Genomic DNA, 23,681 nt, shown 5'->3' on the forward strand with positions numbered 1-23,681 from the left:
CAAAGATGTCACCCTGAAGACTAAGGTGCGCCTGACCCAAGCCACGGTATTTTCAATGGCATCATATGCATGTGAAAGCTGGACAGTGAATAAGGAAGACCGAAGAAGAGTTGACGCCTTTGAGTTGTGATGTTGGCGAAGAATATTATTCATACCATGGACTGCCAAAAGAATGAACAAATCTGTCTTGGAAGAAGTACAGCCAGAATGCTCCTTAGAGGCAAGGATGGTAAGACTGCGTCTTACATACTTTAGACACGTTGTCAGGAGGGATCAGTCCCTGGAGAAGGACATCATGGTTGGCAGAGTACAGGGTCAGCAGAAAAGAGGAAGACCCTCAACAAGGTGGATTGACAGAGTGGCTGCAACAGTGAGCTCAAGCATAACAACAACTGTAAGGATGGTGCAGGACCGGGCAGTGTTTCATTCTGTTGTGTATAGTAGGGTCGCTATGAGCTATACCCTTATTCTAGGTAAACATTTTTTCTTATATATTTTACTCGCGACTCATGGTTTGGCAAATGTTTACCACCCCTGAAAATTCTCAGTCATTAGTTTCTTAAATATCGTTCCTATCTCATTCTCTCCCACTGGAACTTTTCATCTCTCAAATTAAAAAAACCCTTGCCGCTAAGTTGATTCCGACTCACAGAGACCTTGTGAGACAGAGCAGAACTGCCCCATACAGTTCCCAGGGAGTGCCTGGTGGATTCAAACTGCTGACCTTTTGGGTGGTAGCTGTAGCTCTTAACCACTACACCACCAGGGTGTGTTTCTTCTTTGTGTAAGGCATTCTATATAACTTCTTCATATGCTGGCAGTACTTCTCCCTTTAGAGAGCTAATCCAACTTTACTCAATGATTTTATATTTCATTTCAAGAAGCTCTATTTATTTTAATATCTTTCTTCTCTCTCTCCCCAAATAAGGTCTTTTTTTCCTTGTTTCTTAATCCTTCATTTATCTTTTTAACCAAAATGACATACCAAAATTTAATTGGTAACATTTTTCCCTTTTTTTGGTGGTGCCTAAAATAGCAATCAGTGTATAATGGATGGTGTCTTAAGTTCGATGAAATACAGTATTTTACAATAATCTATTATCTCAAGTTTTAGAGAAAGAGGATGTTAATATTTCCATTGTTTCTTATATATGATGGATCATTCCCTCACGTAATTTGTGATTTCTTTTCATCATTAGGTTATCTCACGTAGGGACTTTTTTCCTCCCTGATGGAATCTTGTGCAGTCTTGATTTGTCAAGTATCTCTCTGGAGAAGTGCGCAGCATTCTTATATATAATTTTATTTTGCCTGGCACCCTACAGATATTACCCCATAAAGAGTCCTACACCGAAAGGGTGGTGTAAACTTGGACTCTAAATCCATGCATAGTGCAAGCTTGGGAAGATTTTCCTCCTCTGTAACCAGAGCCTGTGGCAGATACACTCTTCCTTGTGGAAGGCATTATTCTATTCTTTTCATGGGGGTACAGTCCTAGTTTTGGAACTCCCTTCCTTACTATGGTTAAAGGCCTAACCTGTCTCTGCACAGTGTTAACCCTTGCACTGTAGAATCTAGACATTAAAGCTTATTTCTCTCTCTTCTGGGGAAAGGAAAGTCCAGAATACAAACACCAACATACACTGGATAAACTGTAACTTGTTTTTCTTAAACAGAGTTGAGCAAGAAACAGGGAAATCTACAGGTTCCAAAAAAAGAACTGAAAATCAGAGCACTGCACCCATTAGCTCAAGTTTTTCTAGGTGTTTTTCGGAGGACAGGAATCTGAATCAGACCAGTTTATCACACTGCTGGAATTTTTAAAGACTTCCCTTCCATACTTATGATTTCATAAATCTTGTTTTTTTAAATGACAAGAAAAAAAGCCATTAAGTGAAAAGAAAAAAAGCCACTATACTTATCTACTAATGAAATTTTTCTGTTGTCATTATTTCAAGTTAAAACTGTAAAAAATATATTAAGTCAGATAATACCACATCTGGATCATGATTTTTTGTAGAACATTTAATTTTTATTTTCATTTGAAACCATGAAATGTTATTTGGACTGTATAACCTTTAACCTTTAATAACTGAATAAAGGAATGAAAAAATATCAAAAACACCAAATTAAATTTAGATTGCTATTACGGCATGCAAAACTAAATACTCAGAATTATGTGTACACAACAATTTTACCGTGTATTCCACAAAGATCATGAACAGGCATAAACTGAATACATATATAATAATGCCACCTTATATTTATATATAATGCTTTACAATTTAAAAACTATTTTTAGGTATTCTCATTTCATTTCTATAACCCTATAAAAAAGATTAAATAGGTACTGTTAGTCTTGTTTCCCAGATAATTGTCATAATAAATTCATGGAATTGATGTGAGGAAGGAAAGAAAAAAATTCTCAGAGGAGAAAACTAAGTGACTTGCCCAAAGCCAAACAACTGGTAAGAGGCAGAGCTAGGACCATAAACCAATTCTTTGGAGTCTTCAAGGTTCAGTCAGGGCTCTTTCCATTTTACCACAGAATTCACTTAAGGTGCCCTGTATAACTAAATGCCTTTGGATAATGAGAACATGTATGAAATAATCAATAAACACAGACAAAAATCACTTAAGTAGCAAACTGCCACGTATAAAATGTGTAGCAAGCTGGCAGATGAAGATAAAATTTTTTAAAAAATACTTACTGGATATTCAAGGAGATCTACTGGCTGGCGGAAAGGCTCAGAATCTTCACACTGAAATATGAGATTTAACAATTCTTGACATTGTTTCTTCCAAGCTTGAATATCACAAGATTGAGCTCTATTACGTAATCTTCTTCTAGGCTGATGATCCTGAAATAAAACATTTTCAAATATATTAGGAAAATAGCACTTAAACAATAAAATTTGTATTAATGAAGTTTTTGAGCATTAGGTAAAATCGCAATTCAACTGAAAGAAAATATCATCCACCTACTTCTGAAAAAGATCTGTAAATAATACTTAATCTGGCTTTAAAAGTACTAAGAGTAAAAAAAAAAAAAATGCTTTTAGCACATTTTAATTCATATATATTAACACTTCTACTTGGCGAATCACTGAAGTAAAACAAAAACTTATTTACCTTCTTTTTTCGGGTAGAAGTTCCTGGCACATCAGCATCTTTCTCTTCTTCCTTTGAAGCAAGAATTTATCAGGTTCATAGAACATTCTAGATTTCATTATACTCTTTTAGTTACTTAGTTATAACAAAAAAATTCTGAACACCACTTTTTTAAAAAAAAGAGCTAACAGAATGACTTTCATAAAAACTTTTACCTGTAAAGTACAATGTGTAAATTTCTTTTGATATACAAAATACCAATTTAGCAATCATAAGGAAGTACTAAATACCTCAGAGTCAGACAACACTTTCTTCTTCATTGAATTGTAGAGTGGAATTATATTATAACAGGTCTGATCTCTAAATGACAAGAAAGAGGTGTTAGTATATAAGATTAGAACCATGTGATTATTCTTTAAAATCTGTTACTAAAACCAGATTTTAAGATAAAACGTGTGAAGCTGAAGGCTTTCACCAGTTGACTTCAATGGCTTATATACACACATTTGACCCAGTCTCGTCCAATAGAAACTTCCACTTTAACTTGATTAGTTCATTACTCCAAACCCAACTCTCACCTCCCAGTCTTTTGTTCAGGTCACTGTTATGCCTGTGTCTTCTATTCCTTGGTCTAGCTATTCCCTAAGCGACGACTAATATACCTCCTCAATTGAGCATTCTTTGGCTAATCCAGAGTCCACGGGATCTCTGTCTTTAAAATCCAGGAGTGCTTTTATGTATCAGGGCTCTGTATTCTTTTTTTTTTTTTTTAAACTCTAAGCAGAATTTTCCAGTCTCTTCAAACTGAATGATCTTTGTCTCTGTTCCAATTTAGCCACCAACCAACATGGCCATCACTTGGGTTGCTGCATATCCTTGGCTTCTTTTCCTAAACTCCCACTCCTTTTGAACCAGCTCTACTTTCATTATTTCTAATTCTTTTATTTTTTATCTATTCTTCTGCTTTCCTTTGATTCACTAACCTGACTCTCCGTTTACAACCATTTCAACAATACCCCTATAATTCCTCAGGTTTTTAAAGAGGCAGCATGGTGTAAGTATCAACGATTATATTATCAACTACATGTACTGAGTGTTATCAATCAACCAAGTATACTTCTAATTTCTTTATATTGATTTCATTATAGTCCTCACACTAATCATCTTAAGTCCATACTATTTTTTAATCTCCATTTTATAAAACATATTCAAATGTTGTCTCTGTCTTCCCTTCGACTTCCTGCATTCTAGGATTCTATTATTCTTTATCTCATACTCTATAACACTGACCTTTTTGCAATGCCCAATTCTAGGTTATCTGTGTTATCAGTTTAATGTGCTTTTCATTTATTCTATTGAAGCTAGTTGGTTCTTCACCTCCTCCACCATAAAACAACTGATGTTCCCCTGATTTCCTAAGTAATATATAGCTACAGTTCCAAACCTGGTCTACTCTCTGGCCTGCTCTCCTTCAATCTTTGACAATGGTCTTGATTCCTCTTTTCTGAGAAAATTCAAGTCCCCCATTTGAGCTGCTTCAATTTTGATTCTTTCCACTGTAATATTTATTGTTCTTTACCTATTTTCTTTTCCTCCTGTCCCTCCTCTTCCCTTACTCCAGCCCCTGGTACTACCTTCCCTATTGTCTCTAGAATCTTTACTCCAGTGCTCTTCCCTCGGCCTCTATACCTTTATAAAGAAATAAGTAAGCACTCGGCTGCTAATCAAAAGGTTGGCCATTCAAACCTACCCACCTGCTCTACAGGAGAAAGACCTGGCCATCGGCTCCCATAAAGATTACTGCCTAGAAAACCCTACGGGGAAGTTCTACTTTTTCACATGGGGTTGCTGAGTTGGAATCAACTTGATGACATCCAACAACAACAACCTATATCCCTGATAACCACTTAATTTCAACTTTTTCTTCCTTCACACACATACATACAAATATTAAAAAATACTATCCTATACTGATAAATTTTGTTCCTAATTACTCTAGTGAAACTGCTCTCCTCAAGGTCATCAATGATCTCCCACTTACCAAATCTAATGGTATTTGTGTGTGTGTATGTTTTCAATTCATTGATTTCTGCTCCATTTGATTCTATTAACTGCTTTCTTGACTCCGTCCTCCCTTTTCCTTCCAAGTTTTTTTTCATATTTCCACCTTCTTTTCAATTCCTTTCTGCTTTCATTCTTAAATGGAGACATTCTGTAAAATTTTGTCTTTAGTCATCTTCTCTTGACACTATATCCTTTGCCCCGATGAAACTACACATATGTAAAGTTTTCATGTAAATGAATTCCAAAGTCCTATAATTTATCCTAACTCTGCTCCTGAACCTTCTACTATCACCTAAAATTCCACATGTCTAAACCTAATTGTCACTCCCCACTCTTTCTCCTTTTTCTGTTTTTTAAAAACAGCATTACCATTCTCACAGTAATAGGAATCTTTGTATTTTTCATCATTCCTTCTCTCCCCATTCTAATATACCCAATCAGTGGCCAAGTCCTATAAATTTTACCCTCAAAATCTCTTGGTATCTGCTCATTTCCAACATCCATAAATTAGCCCTCATCACCCAATACGTGTCAACTGCAGCAGCCCATCTACTATTTACACCTTTTGTCTCTTTCCTATCAATTAATGTTAGATACTGTAGTCCAAGTAATATTTTCAAGGCATACTGTATACCATATTATTCTCATGTTATAACACTTTCAACAGTCCCTTGCTCCCAGCTTGCATATTAAAGTCCAGTTCCTTGGATAGGCACTTAAGGCTCTCCATGATGTAAGCCAAACTCTTAGTTTACAGCATTGTATCCCCATTACTTTCCACTCATCAACTCTGTACTTTTCCCTTAACAAAACCCTTAACAATGGCTTCTCTTTTATCTAAACTCTCCTGAATCCATCAATGTCTACCTTGTCTAAAAAGACTAATGTACTTCTCCCCTATTAGCTAAAAGTGACCCTATCTTCATCTAAACCTTCACGCAAACTCTCGTTACTTATCACAGCCCTCCTTATATTGAATTCTATTTATCCTATGAAATTGTATGAAGACATTAAAATACTGTGTTATTTCTATCTCCAAGTATCTATATTACATCATTCTGTATATATCTATTGCTTGGAATCTTGCAGAATAACAAACTTCAAAAAGTACAATAATTAAAATTTCAAGACATTTTGAAAACTGTCAGCCAAAATAGATTCTAACAAATTGTACACACCAAAAAAATGCCAGGTGGATTTATCTTCAGTGATATGCAATATAAATGCTTTAAATACTATATTAATCTGCTATAAGACATTTCAAAATACTTATCTCACTAAAATATGAATTAACTGTATCATGATTCTAATTCATCTCTTTGAAAAAAATAAAAGTATATACAAATAGCCCTTATAAAATTACAGACTAAACCTTACTGTTAAAATAAAAGCTGTTGTAACCAAGTTACATAAACGGTCTTTAGAGGACAGTTAATGCCTGATTATCAGTTTTACTGAAGATACTTTACAAAAGCATTAGCAATAACAACCCCAAAAACATCCATAGACTTCTTTAAAGAATGAGAATGAAAGGCATTAAAATTTATCTTATTAATTTTGTTTGGTGCTTTTTAACATTGAAATTACTTCCATTCCTTAGCAAAAACACCAACTTACACCAGGAAAAGGGATCCTAAGATCATACTGATAAATGAGTATGAAGCTGGAGATGTTCAGAAAAAGAAAAAATCCTGAGTAATCCTTTTATGTAACAATGAAAGCTGATTAATATTCAAGATAAAATTATAAAAGATATTGTTATCTCTTATTAACCAGAAAAAAAAAATTTATAAAATAGTAACATTAATATGGACTCAGAGCTGTATTTTGTACAAAATATGTGATTCACTTCTTTGGCTCGAATTCATTCTATGTCTACATAAAATCCATGAGGCAAGGAAGTAAAAGTGCTGCTGCCTTAGTAAGTTGTAGTTATCACTCCTGCTATGGGATCAAGGAATAAGGAAGTAAACTGGACTCTGAGGAAGGAAACTCTTGAAAGTTAAATTTAGTTTCCTGCAGAGGGTCGCTATGGAGTCGGAATCAATTTGACTGCAATGGGTTTGGTTTTTTGGTTTTAGCCAGACTACTTAAAAACCAGTCTATAAACCTGACAAGGACATTATAGCGTTAAGATGATAAGATTCTCAAATCAGAAGGCAGACATTCATTTACTGTTCAACCTTAGACAATTTAACCTCCATAAGCCTCAGTTTCCTCAACTGTAAATAGAAGATAATTACCTCTCCCACCCATAAAATTATGTGGTTTATAAGAGCTAATTTATGTAAAACAGTATGTGTAAATAAATGTTAACTACTATTATTTTGTCCAACATCTGGATTTAGAGAAGCACCCATGTTTCTGATGTTAACTATGACATACAACTTCTAATGAGTAAACGTTTACAACAGTAATGATTTCATAATATTAGCCACTGAACTTTTACTGCTTTAGATGTAGACATATGCTTCCTATTTTAAGTGGAACTGTGTTTATGTGATAACATGTGACAGTATATGTATCAAAAATGACTATTTACATTTTAAATTATTTTACACTTTAAAATATTGCTGGTAATTATTATAATTAAATACCAATGCCCCATAAACAAAAAGACTCACTTTATAAAATGTAGAAGAAGATCAGTGACAAATTTAGCAGATTTCACAATAGGGCTTCCAGGCTCATTGAATGTTCGGGTATTATGCTCTATATACCGTACTTCCCACATTAGGGAAGAAATCCGCCTTTAAAAAAAATACAGAAGTCTTAATCTCATTACATTTACAAATACATGCACATGATTTAAAACTGAGACACTCTGACTTTTCAAATTGTCTTAAATCAATCACGAATCTCACATTAAATATGTGTGTGTACACATATGGCCATTTTCAAAACAGTATGATCTATTTGTGCTAAGGACAAAAAAAGTAGCAACATTAACTATGTGTTTACACAGCAAATGCCTGGAATTAAGAAACACTGGACTATTAACAGTGCCTTCTTCTAGGCAGAAGAATGTCTATGGGGGGAGTGGCAGGAGAAGAGAAATGGAAGAGCTTTCAGTTTTTGCTTTACTATTTTTGTCAAGTATGTATCATTTTTGGTAACAAGAATATCCGACTTTTATATAAAAAGAAAGTTTTAATCAATATATTTCCAGTTTTCTAATGACATGTAAAAATGAACAGCTAATAGTCTGCTTATGAGATAAGAAAACATAAAAACATGGTTTGCATATATTACTTTACCAACAAACCCAATTAAATAAAAATTATTCCTGAACACCTAATTGATAATGATAAAAATAAATCTGGTGTTATTTTATTTCTGCAACTAAAGAAAAATCCAAATCCAATTTCTAAGAATATCACCCAATATGTAGCCCCACTTGAAATAATAAAGAATAAAACATTTGAACTCTTATGATTTGTGAATAGACATACATTATAATTTATTTTAAAAAATCATATAATTGTGGGTATAGAAGCACACAGAAAGGCTTAACAGATTTCAGATAGCATTTATAAGGCTCATTCTAATAATAGAATCACAGGTCTCTTCAGGTTACCATATAAAAAGCTGTGTAAAACAAGGCCATTAGATTAATAGCAACAGGGCAAAATGATAGTAGCACTTTAACAAGAAACTGAATTACAAGTATCATAGAGAAAAACAGGGTAAGCAGTGTGAAGTCAATGAGTAAAAGGAAGCGGGGAAAAAAAAAAAAAACTTTAAACAGTAAAACAGCAAATGCAGACATCACTCTCTTAAATAAGAGCATAACTCAGTTTCACTACTACATTACCATGTTGGAAAACAGTTTCTAATTTATGTATTTTGTTGAAAAAGTATTTTCATAAATTGGTTGCAAAGCTAGGCTACTACTAAAAAGCCTATTTAAGTTATAATGTATCTGAAAATAGAGTACGCCTTAGCAGTTATCAGTGTTTCTCTGAGAATGTATATTTACAATGATAGTGGGAGAAGACAGCAGCTTATCTTTCTAGCTGTAGTCCAACAACTAGTGTATAGGAACAACGCTTTCTCTCTCATCCTCTATGTCTTGCTCCATTTCTGAAGCACCCAGTGTACCTCTTAAGGTTTAGCATTTTCAGGGTCTAGGGAGAAAGAGGGATATAGCTAAGAATTTCTTCTCTTCAGCTTCTAACAGGTAGTGTTTAAACAGATTTAAAGACGTATGCTTCAAGGGTAGAATGAGTAGGTGGTACATATCATAGGTGATTTCCTCCTTGTCTCTCTGCTTTTAATAAATACCAATGACATAACAGCAGGTGTACCTAGAAAGATCAGACAAATCATCAGAATCTGAAGTCTAATAGTTTTTTTTATTCCAGTGGTTCTCAAGCATGGGCGAGTTATCCCCTAAGGAGACATTTGGCAATGTCTGGAGACATTTTTGTTCGTCAAAACAAGGGGGCTGATATAAGACCACTATTATAAGAACTCAAGAAATAGTTTAAACAGAGAAGAAAATATTCTTTGATGGTTACGAGACAGGGAAGGGAGGGAGAGGGGTACTCACTAAATAGATAGTAGGTAAGAACTATTTTAGGTGAAGGCAAAGACAACACACAATACAGGAGAGGTCAGCACAACTGGACTAAACCAAAAGGAAAGAAATTTCCTGAATAAACCGAATGCTTCGAAGGCCAGAATGGCAGGGGTTTGGGGACCATGGTTTCAGGGGACATCTGAATCAACTGGCATAATAAAATCTGTTAAGAAAACATTCTGCATCCCACCTCGGAGAGTGGCATCTGGGGTCTTAAATGCTAGCATGCAGCCATCTAAGATGCATCAGTTGGTCTCAACCCACCTGGACCAAAGGAGAATGAAGAACACCAAAGACACAAGGTAATTATGAGCCCAAGAGACAGAAAGGGCCAGAGACTACATCAGCCTGAGATCAGAAGAACTAGATGGTGCCCGGCTACAACAGATGACTGCCCTGACAGGGAATGCAACAGAGAACCCTTGAGGGAGCAAGAGAGCAGTGGGATGCAGACCCCAAATTCTCATAAAAAGACCAGACTTAATGGCCTCACTGAGACTAGAGGGACACCAGTGGTCACAGTCCCCAGACCTTCTGTTACCCCCAGACAGGAGCCATTCTTAGAGCCAACTCTTCAGACAAGGGTTGGACTGGACAATGGGATAGAAAATGATGCTGGTGATGAATGAGCTTCTTGGATCAAGTAGACACATGAGACTATGTTGGCATCTCTTATCTGGAGGGGAGATGAGAAGGCAGAGGGGGTCAGAAGCCGGCGGAATGGACACGAAAAGATAGAGTGGAGGGAAGGAGTATGCTGTCTCATTAGGGAGAGAGCAATTAGGAGTATTAAAAAAAAAAAAAAAAAAATTTTTTTTTTTTTTTTAGCAAGGTATATACAAATTTTTGTATGAGAGACTGAATTGGTAAACTCACTTAAAGCACAATAAAAATTAAAAAGGGGGGAGCTGCTACTGGCGTCTAGTGAGTTGAGGCGAGGGATGTTGCACGTGACAACTCCTCACAACAAAGAATCTTCTGGCCCCAAATGTTAGTACTGCTGCTGTTGAGAAATGCTGCTTTAGTCAGCAAAGAATAAAAATGTTTTCACTGGTACTATATTGTAATTATAATTTAAATAACAGGAAGAGCCAGAAGAACATTTTATATAGAAGAAAAAAAAAAAAAAACTAAAAAATATGCATTGAAAAGTTCCCTGAGTTAGGAAGTTTTAATGCAATATTATTTAAAATGTTAATCTGCTAAGCAAAAGTCACATAAGAAAAATGAAAACTAAAAGTACGGTTTCATTATGTGGAAATTGTACATGTAAATTCATTTTTGACAAAACATTTTAAGCAATAACCTACAAAACTTGTCCAAGATTAAGAACTTCATGTTTATCAAAATTGTGAATGACAGGAAAATTCAAATTAAGTGAAATTTATGCCTACTTTTTAACTCTAGTTCTATTTCAGTTATGAAAAATGAAAGTCATTCTATGAAAAATATAATTAGAAAAATTCAGAACATTTATCCTAAGTATTCTTAAGATGAATAAAAAGAATACATATTTTTTGATGTTACTCTAAGAAAAATCCATGAAATGTTTTAATGTGGTATCTAGAAGAAAATTAAATGCTTTAAAAAAAACAATATGAAGACAGCATCAAATCATACTAGTAGTTAGTGAAAAACAGTACCTAGAAATACAGACCAGCATCAAAGAGAACTTGTTAGAAATGTAGAATCTTTGGTCCCACTTCAAACCTACTGAACCAAATTCTGCATTTTAGCAAGATCCTGAGGCAATTCAGAAACGTATTAAAATTTGAGAAACACTACTAAAGAAGATCAGTAATTGGGTGAAAGGTCATTTAATTTTTCTTTGGTAGTAGTCACATTAACTGGTTCTAACCTGTAAAACCTGTTTTCCAGTCTTTGTTTAATTGTACTTAGATCCGTTGGATATGCCACTACAGTGCAGTACATGGGATAGGCTTGCAGATCCACAGGGGCCACAAATGCAGAAGCAATATCTAAAACAAATGAATGAATAGGTGAACTTTTCAGTGCTTAAAATAATTCGAGAAGAATTCTGCTTTCATTCAAACCCAAGAGGTTCTAATGCATGCAGCCATTTAGTCTGCTCCTGTCTTTTTGCAGAAGATTCATACAGTTTAGCTAACATGAAGACGACTCCTACTTTTTATTATGGCTATATTTACATTGTAAAATTCTAAGGATATTTATTGATATTCAATAGATTCATTAGGAGAAACAGATGACTGATGATATATACATGTAACCTACTGGAACATACATGTACATTTCCATAATTAATACCTGGCCATCCCTGAAACTATATATTATGATGCTTTTGACAAAGCTGTTCTATCATTAACACTATAATAACACACTGTCTTCATATGTAGCCTCTGACTTTCACAAAGCCTTATCTCATCTTCACAATATTATTCTGAGGAATATTAAGCAAGCAGGAGGAAACTGATCCACTTAAAATAGCTCAATGGCACTGACCTAACGGCACACAGTAAACTGGTTAAGCGAAAACTACTTATTATCACTCCCCATTTTTTTTTTGCTCCTTCATACACAGAACTATTTTATATCCTAAATACTGCTGAAATTTTAAAATTGTATTTCTAAAAAGGTTATTTTTATAAAGTGTTTAGAACCGTATAAAGGGCTTCAGATGAGAATATAATCCAATATGTATCTCCAGTATCTTCTGCTCTTCTTACTTATATTAATTTCTTTTAGTAACTGATTGCTTACTAACATAGTAGGCTGCTGCAAATCACACTACACCAGCCTAGAGTTACTTTGAAAACCTAGATTTCTGAGAATCAAGGTTTATGTGTTGATTTTTTTTTAATGAAGCAAAGCAGTTCATAAGCCTCTTTTTATTCCCCTTAAAAAGATTCTCTTGGTGTATATGTACACGAAGTTGAGGTGAAAACCAGCACAACCATTCGTACAATTACAATTCAGCTCCTCCAATTCTCATCATGTTAGTGTGAAATATGTCAACAGTTTTCACACTGGGTTCTCCAGACTTTTCAGAGGTACTGCTGGCATTTCTGGGATACCCTCACGCCAAAATTTAACTAACGTAACCCTGTTTACAACTGTATTAGATACTGGAGTTCTGTGTAAAACCTCATTCAAAAAATGATTCCATTTAAAACCACTGACATATTATGAAAAAAGTTTGACTTGTCTGCATAAGCACCTCAAATTGTAATTGAGATACCTTATTTTTCCTTTCCCATTTTCTTTTTGCCAGGTTCTTCTATATCCATGTGTTACTGTTACTTACCTAGTGTCATCAATTGGTTTATTCCTCCAACTATTCTTTCACATTCTTCATCCCTGGGATTGGAACCCCATTCTCCATCGAGAGGTTTATAGATTAACGATCTGCATTCAACATCAGTTAAAGGAACACTGGTACCTAGTTCTTCAGGAAATACAGCTGAAATACACAGAAACAGAAGCAGAGCAGTGAAAATATGTGGCCATTTATTGATTTTTAGGTCACCTTTAAAAAGAATATTGTCACAAAGCTAAAAGTATAATTTTCTAAAAATGTGGTAAGTATATTCTTAAACTATTTTTTATAAAGATATTAACCTTATAATCTATAGATGATCATTATTGCTTCAAAATTATATTGAAAGCTTGTTCTACAATCAAGGTGCAGATAAAGGAGAAAGCATCTGTATAATATGACGCAAATTTCAAAGTTTACAGAGTCATTATGAAATATATACAAGGGACAATAAAAGTGGTATTTTCCAGGATTATTTCAATCAAGTCTCAGTGTTTTTTATGTAAGAACAGAGAGAATTATGAATACTGAGAGATAACTCTTATGCTTGCTGCTATTAAGTGACGAAGGTATGCTTTCTCTATGCCTAAATCTTTTGACATTTTAGCTAAGGGCATCATTAGAGAATGGTAGTGCCATAAAATCTACAAATGTGCCAGCTTATTTTTCCTGTGAACTAGGATTAATCAGAGAAACGGTGGGAAATGTGCCACTATCTGTATACAATCAAAATTCTTCCGCTTCACAAACTGTAATTAATCTCTATGTATGTATTTATATCCAAACAGAACAAAAGCCACCATCTTCCCCACACAGATATATTTAGGGAGGAAATGAACAGTATAAGTAATATTACTAATTCACATATATCTTTGAATGAATTGGTGATATTAATGCAAAGGCATTATAACACTGATTAGCTTCATTTTCTCTCATATTCACAACAGTCCATTGTGACTTCAAATTCAAACTTTTTCAAAGGAAAGAAATAAGACCTGAAGATAAACAATGTAACGTGGTTACAACTTGCATGACATTTTTATAGTTTCCAATAGCTGTCATTTTGCACTGAGATAAAAAACACATTATTGGTGTTAAATTCTAGAAGTGATAATTTCTGCAAAGTAAGAACTAGTAGTATCAGCATAACCATTTATTCTCTCATTTAAAAGGTTTACTAGACTGTGGGTTTACTTTTTTTTAGCAGTTATCTTTTATCTATTTAAGTTACAATAACTACTGTTCAACTACATTTAGTTGCTACAAGTTGTTACAAGTCAGATGTTATCTTTTTTCTTTTTTCAATTTTTATTATTTGATTTCTTATATTGTTAAAAATCAAACAGAATAATGACCAAGATAATTAGTAGAAGTCCTCAAAATCCTACCAGCTATAAAAAACTTTACTAATAATCTAAAATGTATCCTTTCAAACATTTGTATAAATGCAACTGTGCGTGTGTTGTATTTCTAAAAATATTAAACAAAAATGGGCCTTGAAGTGGAAATAAAATGCGACCTCCAGGCTTCTGCCACAGTGACCTTAAAGATGTCACATTCACTACTTATGTCTAAACTCCCAAATCCTGAGACGGGGTTAGAACGTATGCAAGATGGATTATTAATTATATCTTTTCATGTGTCAGGCTCCATAATAAGCACTTTACACACATGATATCATTTAATCCTCACAGGGACCGTATAAAGAAGATACTACTTTACATCATTTCAAAGGCTGGGTCCTAAGAATCTGGGGTTGTGAGGATTGAAGAAACTTGCCAAGTCACATAGATAGAAAATGGCAGAGCCAGGATATGAACCTATGTTTTTCTGGTTAAAAGCCTGAACTCTTGATCATTATGTTAATCTAAGTACTCTGCTAGAGTTACAAAAATTTCTTTTTCCCCAAGTGCTCACATTATAGGGGTGAAGAATTATTAATAAAACACTTTCATAGTTTGCTGTAATTAATTTCTATCTTCCCTGTTAGACTAACGGGGTGGATTATATCTATACTGTTCACTGCCACATCTCCCCACCTCTGGGGTAAATAGATGTGCAATAAATATTTGAAGAATGAACATTTTCTACTTTATCTTCATAATAACCCTTTGTGGTAGCAAGTGAGCAAATCAGATTTCTTAAGAAGTTAATTCTACAAAGTAGACCCAAAAAGCATAATATACACTTACCATTATTAGGTATAAGCTCCATATCCCAAGGACTCATCTTTTCAGTATCTCCATTGTCCCAGCTTAAAGGGGGAAAGAAAAATCCTTATATTAAAAAACTAAATATTTTACTGAAATTTTCATAAACTCACATTATAAAAATAATTTCTTCAGTATTTAAGACCATGTCTTTGTTATTTTATTAACATACAGAAAAAAATTCAAAGCTAAGCAGTCTGAACTAAAACACAACAAATACTTCCTTACCAAACATTATAGCACTGAAATAAACTGTCGGGGTACTCAGGTTGAAGAGGTTCCTGGCTTTCAATTGTTCCAAACCACCAGGCATCATCTATGACTGATCTGAAGCGGTCACCTAGACAAGAACAAATGCCATTTCATTACTCTGAAATCTATCCCTGCTGTTGTTATTGCTTTTTCCCAAAGTATACCTTTAAAATATGTAAACTGCTTGTATGATTTCAGAAAATATATACAATGTGATCCACACATTAAAAATAAAAAAGAGAAACACAAAATTGAGGAATAAACATTTGAAGTGTCAAGTGACTTGCCAGTTTCCAGTTCCACTTGTTAGTTATACTAGTGTATGAAGAAATTCACTTTCACCTAAGCTTTTTTCTATTACCAATCTAGCATTTTAAATTCACCGTTAGCCCTATCCTCAAACTTTCGACTTAAAAATAAATTTTAGATAATTTCTGCTCAACAATATATTTATACCCTATCTTTATTTTCCATAGGCAAGCTCCCACAACTAACAATCAAGACTACAGCCTAGAAACAAAAATAAAACCACAAAAATATCAGACCTGCCTTCCTTCATCCCAATTATCCCTAAGTTTTAACACTCATATATATACTCACTCCCTTTTCAGTAAAAAACAAAAATATAAAATAACTACTGTTAGTCCCCAACTTAGTACATACTCGAGTTATGACGAACCACACTTATGACCTTTTTTTTTTTTAACATCGTATCATCAGTAGTATGTACTACAAACAACGTTGCAGCACATAATTTGCTAATGTTATCATTCTCAGATGTTCACTTGCAGACGTTCAATGTTACGATTTACTGTTCAAAACAATGCCGTATAGCAGGCTATGAAAACTACAAAAGTATTCAACTTATGTCAGAACCAACTTAAAACAGAGTCGTCGGAACAGAACCCTGCCGTTAAGTCGGGGACTAGCTATAATTACAGTAAAAAAGACGGCATTCCTCGTGTCTATTTCCTTACCCAACTGCCATCAGCTGTTTTCATATTACTGAAACTGCTTTCTCCAAAGACCCTAATAAGCTACAACAGCTATAGCCTTTTCTTATTCTAAATTTCTCAGCTTCTTTCCGTGTCACATGAACACTGTAAGCCACTCTCTACCTTTTTACAATGCTTTCCTTCCTTGGCTTTTATAGTGCTTTTTCTCCTGACTAGCTGAGGTTAGATCTGAAAGACTTAGGTTCTATTAAAGTATCTGAGTGGCAGGGTTGAGAAGAGAGTGTTATGTTGTGGGGTTGTTAACCAATGCCATAAAACACGTGTCCTTACTGTTTAATGAGAAACTAGTTTGTTCTATAAACCTTCACCTAAAGTACAATAAAAAAATAAAGTATCTGAGTGACTCTGAACAAATTAATTGGTTGTTTTAGAGCTTCATTTTCCTCATTTGTAAAATAGGGTACTCTACAGTTTTAAACACAGTTATTAAAAAATGAGTCAACCTATTAACTACCTCTATTAACTCGTCTCAGTTTTATTTTCAAATTCATAAAGTATTTGACTTACGTCAGAACCAATTTATATCAGAACCAAGCAAGGAATAGAGCGTACCATGGTGCAATATGCTACACGGGCGTAGCTACGGCTGCTAGCTAAAAGGTCAGCAGTTCAAATCCACCAGCCGCTCCTTGGAAACTCTATGGGGCAGTTCTACTCTGTCCTATAGGGTAGCTACGAGTCAGAATCAACTCAACAGCAACAGCTTTGATTTTAGGTTGGTATTTAGAGTAAGCCTTAAAACATTTCTGGGGGCAGATTAAAGGAAAAAATACTACTAATATAATTTTAAATGGCACTTCACAAGCAGATGCATGGAACCTCAAAAATGAAAGACCGAATGTATGCTAACTTTAAAATAACCATTAACCTATTAATAAACAACAACAAAAAAGTACAATTAAGATCCAAATGAGAAAATTCCATTGTCCCATTTGAAGTACCTCTTTGATTTGTCCAATGTTTGCCACATTTCTTTTCCTAGGGTATTATCAGCTCAGTGAAGCCCCTGGGGTGGTACAAAGGGTTAAGGCTCCACTAACCGAAAGGTTGGTGGTTGAAATCCACCCAAAGACTCCTTAGAAGGCAAGCCTGACAACGTGCTTCTGAAAGGTCATAGCCTTGAAAACTCTATGGAGCAGCTGTACTCTGCACATGTGGGATTGCTGAGTAGGAACTGACTCGACAACAATTATCAGCTCTCTTCTGGACTACCCTAACCTCTAATATTTGTTCCGTAGTTTACTGACACACTCATGTCTTTAAAAAAAAAATGATTTTAGCAAATAATTTAAAAAGTTCAACGTACCAAAAGCTTATAATAAAGAATATGAACACTTTCACCTTAGCTATTTTTCAAATTTACCTACAAATTTCTAAATTATACAATTCCTTTCTTGTATAATTTTGTTTCTCCTAAAATTAATAATGGCTTCATTTTTATGTTTGGTTTTCTCTGAATTTATGATTAAGCCTTTCCACATCTGCTAACAGTTCAAGCTGTAAAATACTCTTCAATATAATTTCTCACAAAGTCAAACTTGTTAGAATTTATCAGTTCCATTTTTTTTTCCAATAGACTTCCCTTTTGGATACTATGTTTCTGGACTGGTTGTTTCCTAGACTTGCTGGAAACTACCATCCTAAAACTTCTGTTGACTGTTACTTGGGAATTCTTTCTACTGCTTCCCTATTCTGGATTTCTTGTTTACTGGGATTATAGGGTCACTATGAGTCGGAATCGACTCGACAGCAGTAGGTTTGGTTTTTTTGGGGGGCGGGGAGGGGATTCCATATCTTTCTCTTTCTTGGTCTACTCCCATATTTGGTGGAACATAATCTTTCAAAGCTTCCAGAGAAATGATACACAGGATGAAATTTTTCCGGTAACTCCTACAGCCCTAATTTTGATAAGCTTGCATTTCCCGAATTTCTTTTTTTAGAGCTCACATGTAAATTTCTAAGTTTACCAAAACCAACCAAAGAAAGACAAATCGTCATGCCAATGCTTCCAAATGACACTGGAGGGATGGACTGGTAGATCAACTGATATGCTTTTTAAAATCATATATGCCATATACATATATACCTGACTCCGAGATGACAAACACTTTCCCTGTTTGAAATTTTTAAGAGAACTACTCTACTGAATAGCACATCCATCTATACATAATGTATCTTAAATGCCTGGAAATTTTAAAGATTTTAAAGTTTTCTTGGATCTTGTTTAAATACTTTATAAAGATTTGTAATAGGGTTACCCAATCAAAGAAAAATGTCAGTTTAGCTTTAGCCTGGGCCAAAATTATTAAACATTTTGAATTGGAAGACTTATTTTGGCTTCTAATTTGGATTGTTTAAATATTTTTGAATACGTAAAACTTTAATTCAGCATGTAAAATAGCTAAAAGGAAACATTTAAAAGTTATCAGTTACCAAATGTAAGAGAAAATGTTTAAATATTTTTTACTCTTAAACTTTAAAAATACCTGACACACCATCTTATTTTGCTATTAACATTTTTACAAAAAAAGTCTCTGATTACCTTATTCTAAATTATGAAAAATAGTAAATTGTTTTCTTTGTAAATAAAAAATGACAAATCAAACACCTATGGCTCCTAAATAAATTACTTACCTATATTCCATCGCCTATATTTTGCATCATCAAATTGTTGTCTCAAGACTAGGAAATCAATAACATCAGGCATATCATGGTATCTAATTATAAACAGAAACAAATTTATTAGGCCAAATATCCCATAATATCTAAAACATGATTGAATTTATCTGAATCTTGAAAAAAAATCCACAGTACTAAAAAACCACTGCTTCTTTCAGCAGTCCTTACTTCATTGTAAATGATCCGCCAGTCAGTTTACCAGTATCGGGATCTAGAAAAGCAAGTTTAAGGCAGCAAAGGGTAGGCAATCCCACTTCATACTTTATGCCAACTATTTTCATCAGCTCTTGTTCCTGAGAAAGATACAGAAAATAAGAAACCATCTTTACAAAATAAAGTACTAAACATGATCAAGAAAAACATTTCCAGGTTTTAATCTCAGTCTACGTGTATGTAAAATTCACTGAGCTGTATACTTAGGATGTGTGCACTTTATTGTACGTAAGTTACACCTCAATTAAAAAGAAAGTAAAAGAAAACAAAAATAAGAAAACCTTTACTGACGTAAGAGTTTTCCAACACAATTGCAAAGACTTTTAAATAATTTTAAACTAGTAATAAATCTAGAAATACTTACCAAATTACAAATATGAAGGTTACCTTAAACAGTGTTGTCTAATTCTTACTATATAACTGTTTTATACCCAAATTATAAAAAAAAGCTGTATCAGAGTATATAAATTCACTCAATTTTGTATTTCCTTGACTGAAAATTAAACACCATCTACTTCCCAGCACTGCTTCAATTTAAAAAGGTTATCTTCATGATTCAGTTTCTTATGGTAAAAACAGTAATACTCAAAACAATTTTCTCCATAATCCATAACTGCACCTTTTTGAACTATTAAAGAATAATAAATAGACACTATACCCGTAGTTCCATTTTATGCCATGGCTGCTTTTTGGGATTGATACTATAAATTTTATTTTTCCGGGCCATTTCAACATATGCTTCATGTCCTTGTCGGAAATAATAAACCTAAAAAGTAAATAAAGTCACAATTTAAAAACTGTGTTTCTTTTAACATAAGATGCAAAGTACCAGCTATAACTGTAAAGAGAGAATCTAATGTGCTTTAAGCTAAAAGAAATGATAATATTTTGATATTTTCTTCCTCCTTTCCTATAGTTGTCTAAGTCACTTAAGCATAATCGGAGTGTCCTAAATAACATATTTTCATTGATGTTGTGTCCTTGGTTTCACCATTTTATCCTTGGATCAAATAAGTTAGTCTATGTTGCATGAGAAAGTGTTATCTGCCGTCAAGTCAGCTCCAACTCACGGTGGCCTTATGTATACAGAACAATACCTTGCCCGGTCCTGTGCCATCTTTATGATCATTGGTATGTTTGTGCCCATTCTGTAACCCATCTCATTGAAGGTTTCCCTTGTTTTCAACATGATGTCCTTTTCTAGCAGTTGGTCTTTCCTGACAATGTGTCTACGGTAAGTGAGTCGAAGTCTCACCATTCTTGCTTCTGAAGAACATTCTGGCTGTATTTCTTCTAAGACTGATTTGTTCATTCTTCTGGCAGTCCATGGTATACCCAATATTCTTCACCAACACCTTAAATTCAAAGGCATCAATTCTTCGGTCTTCCTTATTCAGTGTCCAGCTTTCACGTGCATATGTGGTGGTTAAAAAGGCCATGGCTTGAGTCGGGCATACCTTAGTCATCAAAGTGACATCTTTGCTTCTTAAAACTTTAAAAGATCTTTGTAATATATTTACCCGATGGAGTACATTTGATTTCTTGACTGCTACTTCTGTGGATGTTTATTGTTGATCCAAGTAGAATGAAATCATTGACAATTCCAATTTTTTCTTCATTTATCATGATGTTGTTTATCAGTCCAGTTGTGAGGATTTTTGTTTTCTTCACGTTCAGGCGTAATTCACACTTAAGGTCTTGGACCCTCACACTAAGTGTCCTCAGGTCACCTTCACTTTTGGCAAGCAGGGTTGTGTCACCTGCATACTCATGTTGTTAATGAGTCTTCTTCCAATTCTGATGCCCTATTTTTTTATTCTTCATATAGTCTGGCTTCTCACATAATTTGTTAAGCATACATACTGAGTAAATAAAGGGAAAGGATACAACCCTATTACACACCTTTGGACCCATGAAGTATCTATCCAATTGTTCTGTTTGAAAGACTAACTCTTAATCTACGTACAAGTTCCGTGTGAACACAATCAAGTGTTCTGGAGTTCCCATTCTTTGTAATGCTAGCCATAATTTATTATTACTACACAGATACCTATGCACAGTCAATAAAACACAAGTAAACGTCTTTCTAGTTTCTCGCCTTTCAGCCAATATCCACCAGCTGTGATGTCCCTTGTCCCACCGTCCTCTTCTCAATCTGACGGGAAGTTCTGGTAGTTCCCTGTCAGTGTACAGTTGCAGTCGTTTTTAAATTATCTTCAGCAAGACTCCGCTAGCACGTGGTATAATGATACTGTTTGGTAATTTCTGCTTTTTGTTTGATCACCTTTCTTTGGAACGGGCAGGGATATGGATTCTCTCTTCCAGGTGGATGGCCCAGACTCATCATAAGTTTATTATTCACTTATATTTGTTTCTACTTGATTTTGTACCAAGTGGTTTGTGTATTTGCAGAAAACTTTAAAATGGAAATTTTTATATTACTTGGTCCTTACACAAATCTTGATAGATAACAGAGCATATGTTTATTCTCATTTATGAAATGAAATTTAAACACTGAACGCAAATTTAAAAAGCTGACTACTGTGCTGTAGAGCTAGTACTTTAACACCGGTAACCTGGCACATTAAGTGTTCCTCTCACTACTAAAAATTAGTAATTTGTTCAAACAAACAAAAAAGATGTTATGTTCTTAATAACATGCTGGGATATCCTATATACTTTTATTGTATACATTAATATCGTTACTGCTCCAGCTGTCTAGATTTGCAAATTAAAAACAGTGTTGAATAATGAGGACTTATTTAAGCACCAGCAATTAAAAAAAAAAAAGGACTTTGAAAGGAAATCAATCAATAAGAACTAATACACTCTGGCCACCTTGAAATAATATATTAAGTAATCTCTTCTTGATAATGCAGGATCTGTTAGAATCTACCACTGTACTATGTTGTGGTGGCTGTTAGTTGCCATCAAGTTGAATGTAGTAATACTCTGTACTCTTCAAGTCTACTAAATCAAACAGGTCTCTACATGAATTATCTTATACTGTTCTTCTTTACAGTCACTCTTGCAGTAAACATTTTCTGTGTTCCTTTTTTTCATTATTACTGCCACTTCATATGGATTAAGTGAACTTCGCTAAAGAAGTCTCTTTTAATTTCTAATTTATTACTGGCATTCTTCTGGACACCAAGTAACTCTGCTTCTTAACATCTGTGCATAAAATAATGAGAAATAGTTCCTAAGTGTGAAATTTTGATCTAAGTTCTTACCTTTTCATTTCAAATTCATAAGTACATAGTCTAAAATGATGGTGTCAATCATTCTCTTAAAAAATTAAATATTATTAGATAATAGATTTTTTAAAGATCTAACCAATTCTGAGCATTTGGGGGGCTTTTAAATGAAATACTCTCAGAGAATAAAATGCTGATTTTTATTTTGCCTTTAACACACTATATGCTTAAGTCTTAAACTAAGAATGAATTATATTTTAACTTAGAAAAAGAACTGTCAATAAACCCTCTTTTAAAAACCATACGTTTTTAAAATGTCAACAAAACTTCTATTCTCTCCTCCAATATTTAGATTTACTATTGCAATATTTGTCGTATATAATAAAAGATAAAAAAGATTATCATGAGATCCTTCCTCCTACTGGTATTTTCTTCATACACAGCTACAAACATCTAAAATAGAAGACTTTATCAACAGTTGCAACTTTCTAGAGATCTGTTGTAAGAGCTATAAAAATGTTTAAAGTTACTTGAAAAAACAAAGAATATTTAAAGTTTAAAAATACCTCATCACCCATCTGTGGCACAAATGGACATCTCCGGGGAATAGTATCTGTTATCCATGTTGAAGGCAACCATTCTTCTAACGTCAAACCATTTTCGGACAGTTCTCCCACGGCCAATCTCTAAGGAAGTTTAGAACATTGTCAAGTAGTACTATCATAAAACTATTCTCTAATCTGCCCTTTAAAAATAACTACAGAGGTACTCGTAGGAGTCTCTGGGTGATGCAAACAGTTAAGCATTCATCTACTAGCCAAAAGAGGTTGAACATTTGAACCCACCCAGAGGTGCCTCAGAAGACAGTCCTGGCAATCTGCTTCTGAAAGGTCCCAGCCTTGAAAACCCTATGGAGCAGTTCTACTCTGCACACATGGGGCTTCCTTGAGTCAGAATTGACTTGACCACAACTAACAACAATGTAAAGGTATTAAAAATATATATATATGTATATATACACATACACATGCATATTAGCTCATGTGATATTTCTTCTATTTT

At 34.2% G+C, this 23,681-nt stretch overlaps 1 protein-coding gene across 3 annotated transcripts in view; it reads right to left on the minus strand.

Annotated features, from left to right (window-relative positions):
- PHIP (pleckstrin homology domain interacting protein) overlaps positions 1-23,681 on the minus strand; it is a 141,301-nt gene that overhangs the window by 13,962 nt on the left and 103,658 nt on the right. For all 3 annotated transcript variants that reach the window (XM_049895981.1, XM_049895991.1, XM_049895974.1), the window contains exons 24-35: positions 23,186-23,305; positions 20,081-20,188; positions 19,378-19,502; positions 19,165-19,247; positions 15,491-15,602; positions 15,245-15,306; positions 13,041-13,196; positions 11,616-11,736; positions 7,800-7,925; positions 3,402-3,471; positions 3,133-3,183; positions 2,712-2,861 (exon numbers count right to left, since the gene is read on the minus strand). In XM_049895981.1, coding sequence (XP_049751938.1) covers positions 2,712-2,861; positions 3,133-3,183; positions 3,402-3,471; positions 7,800-7,925; positions 11,616-11,736; positions 13,041-13,196; positions 15,245-15,306; positions 15,491-15,602; positions 19,165-19,247; positions 19,378-19,502; positions 20,081-20,188; positions 23,186-23,305 — 1,284 coding nt within the window. The remainder of the gene's footprint in view (positions 1-2,711; positions 2,862-3,132; positions 3,184-3,401; positions 3,472-7,799; positions 7,926-11,615; positions 11,737-13,040; positions 13,197-15,244; positions 15,307-15,490; positions 15,603-19,164; positions 19,248-19,377; positions 19,503-20,080; positions 20,189-23,185; positions 23,306-23,681) is intronic.

The sequence above is a fragment of the Elephas maximus genome, chromosome 1 (assembly GCF_024166365.1).
Source record: "Elephas maximus indicus isolate mEleMax1 chromosome 1, mEleMax1 primary haplotype, whole genome shotgun sequence".
Classification (NCBI taxonomy): Eukaryota; Metazoa; Chordata; class Mammalia; order Proboscidea; family Elephantidae; genus Elephas; species Elephas maximus.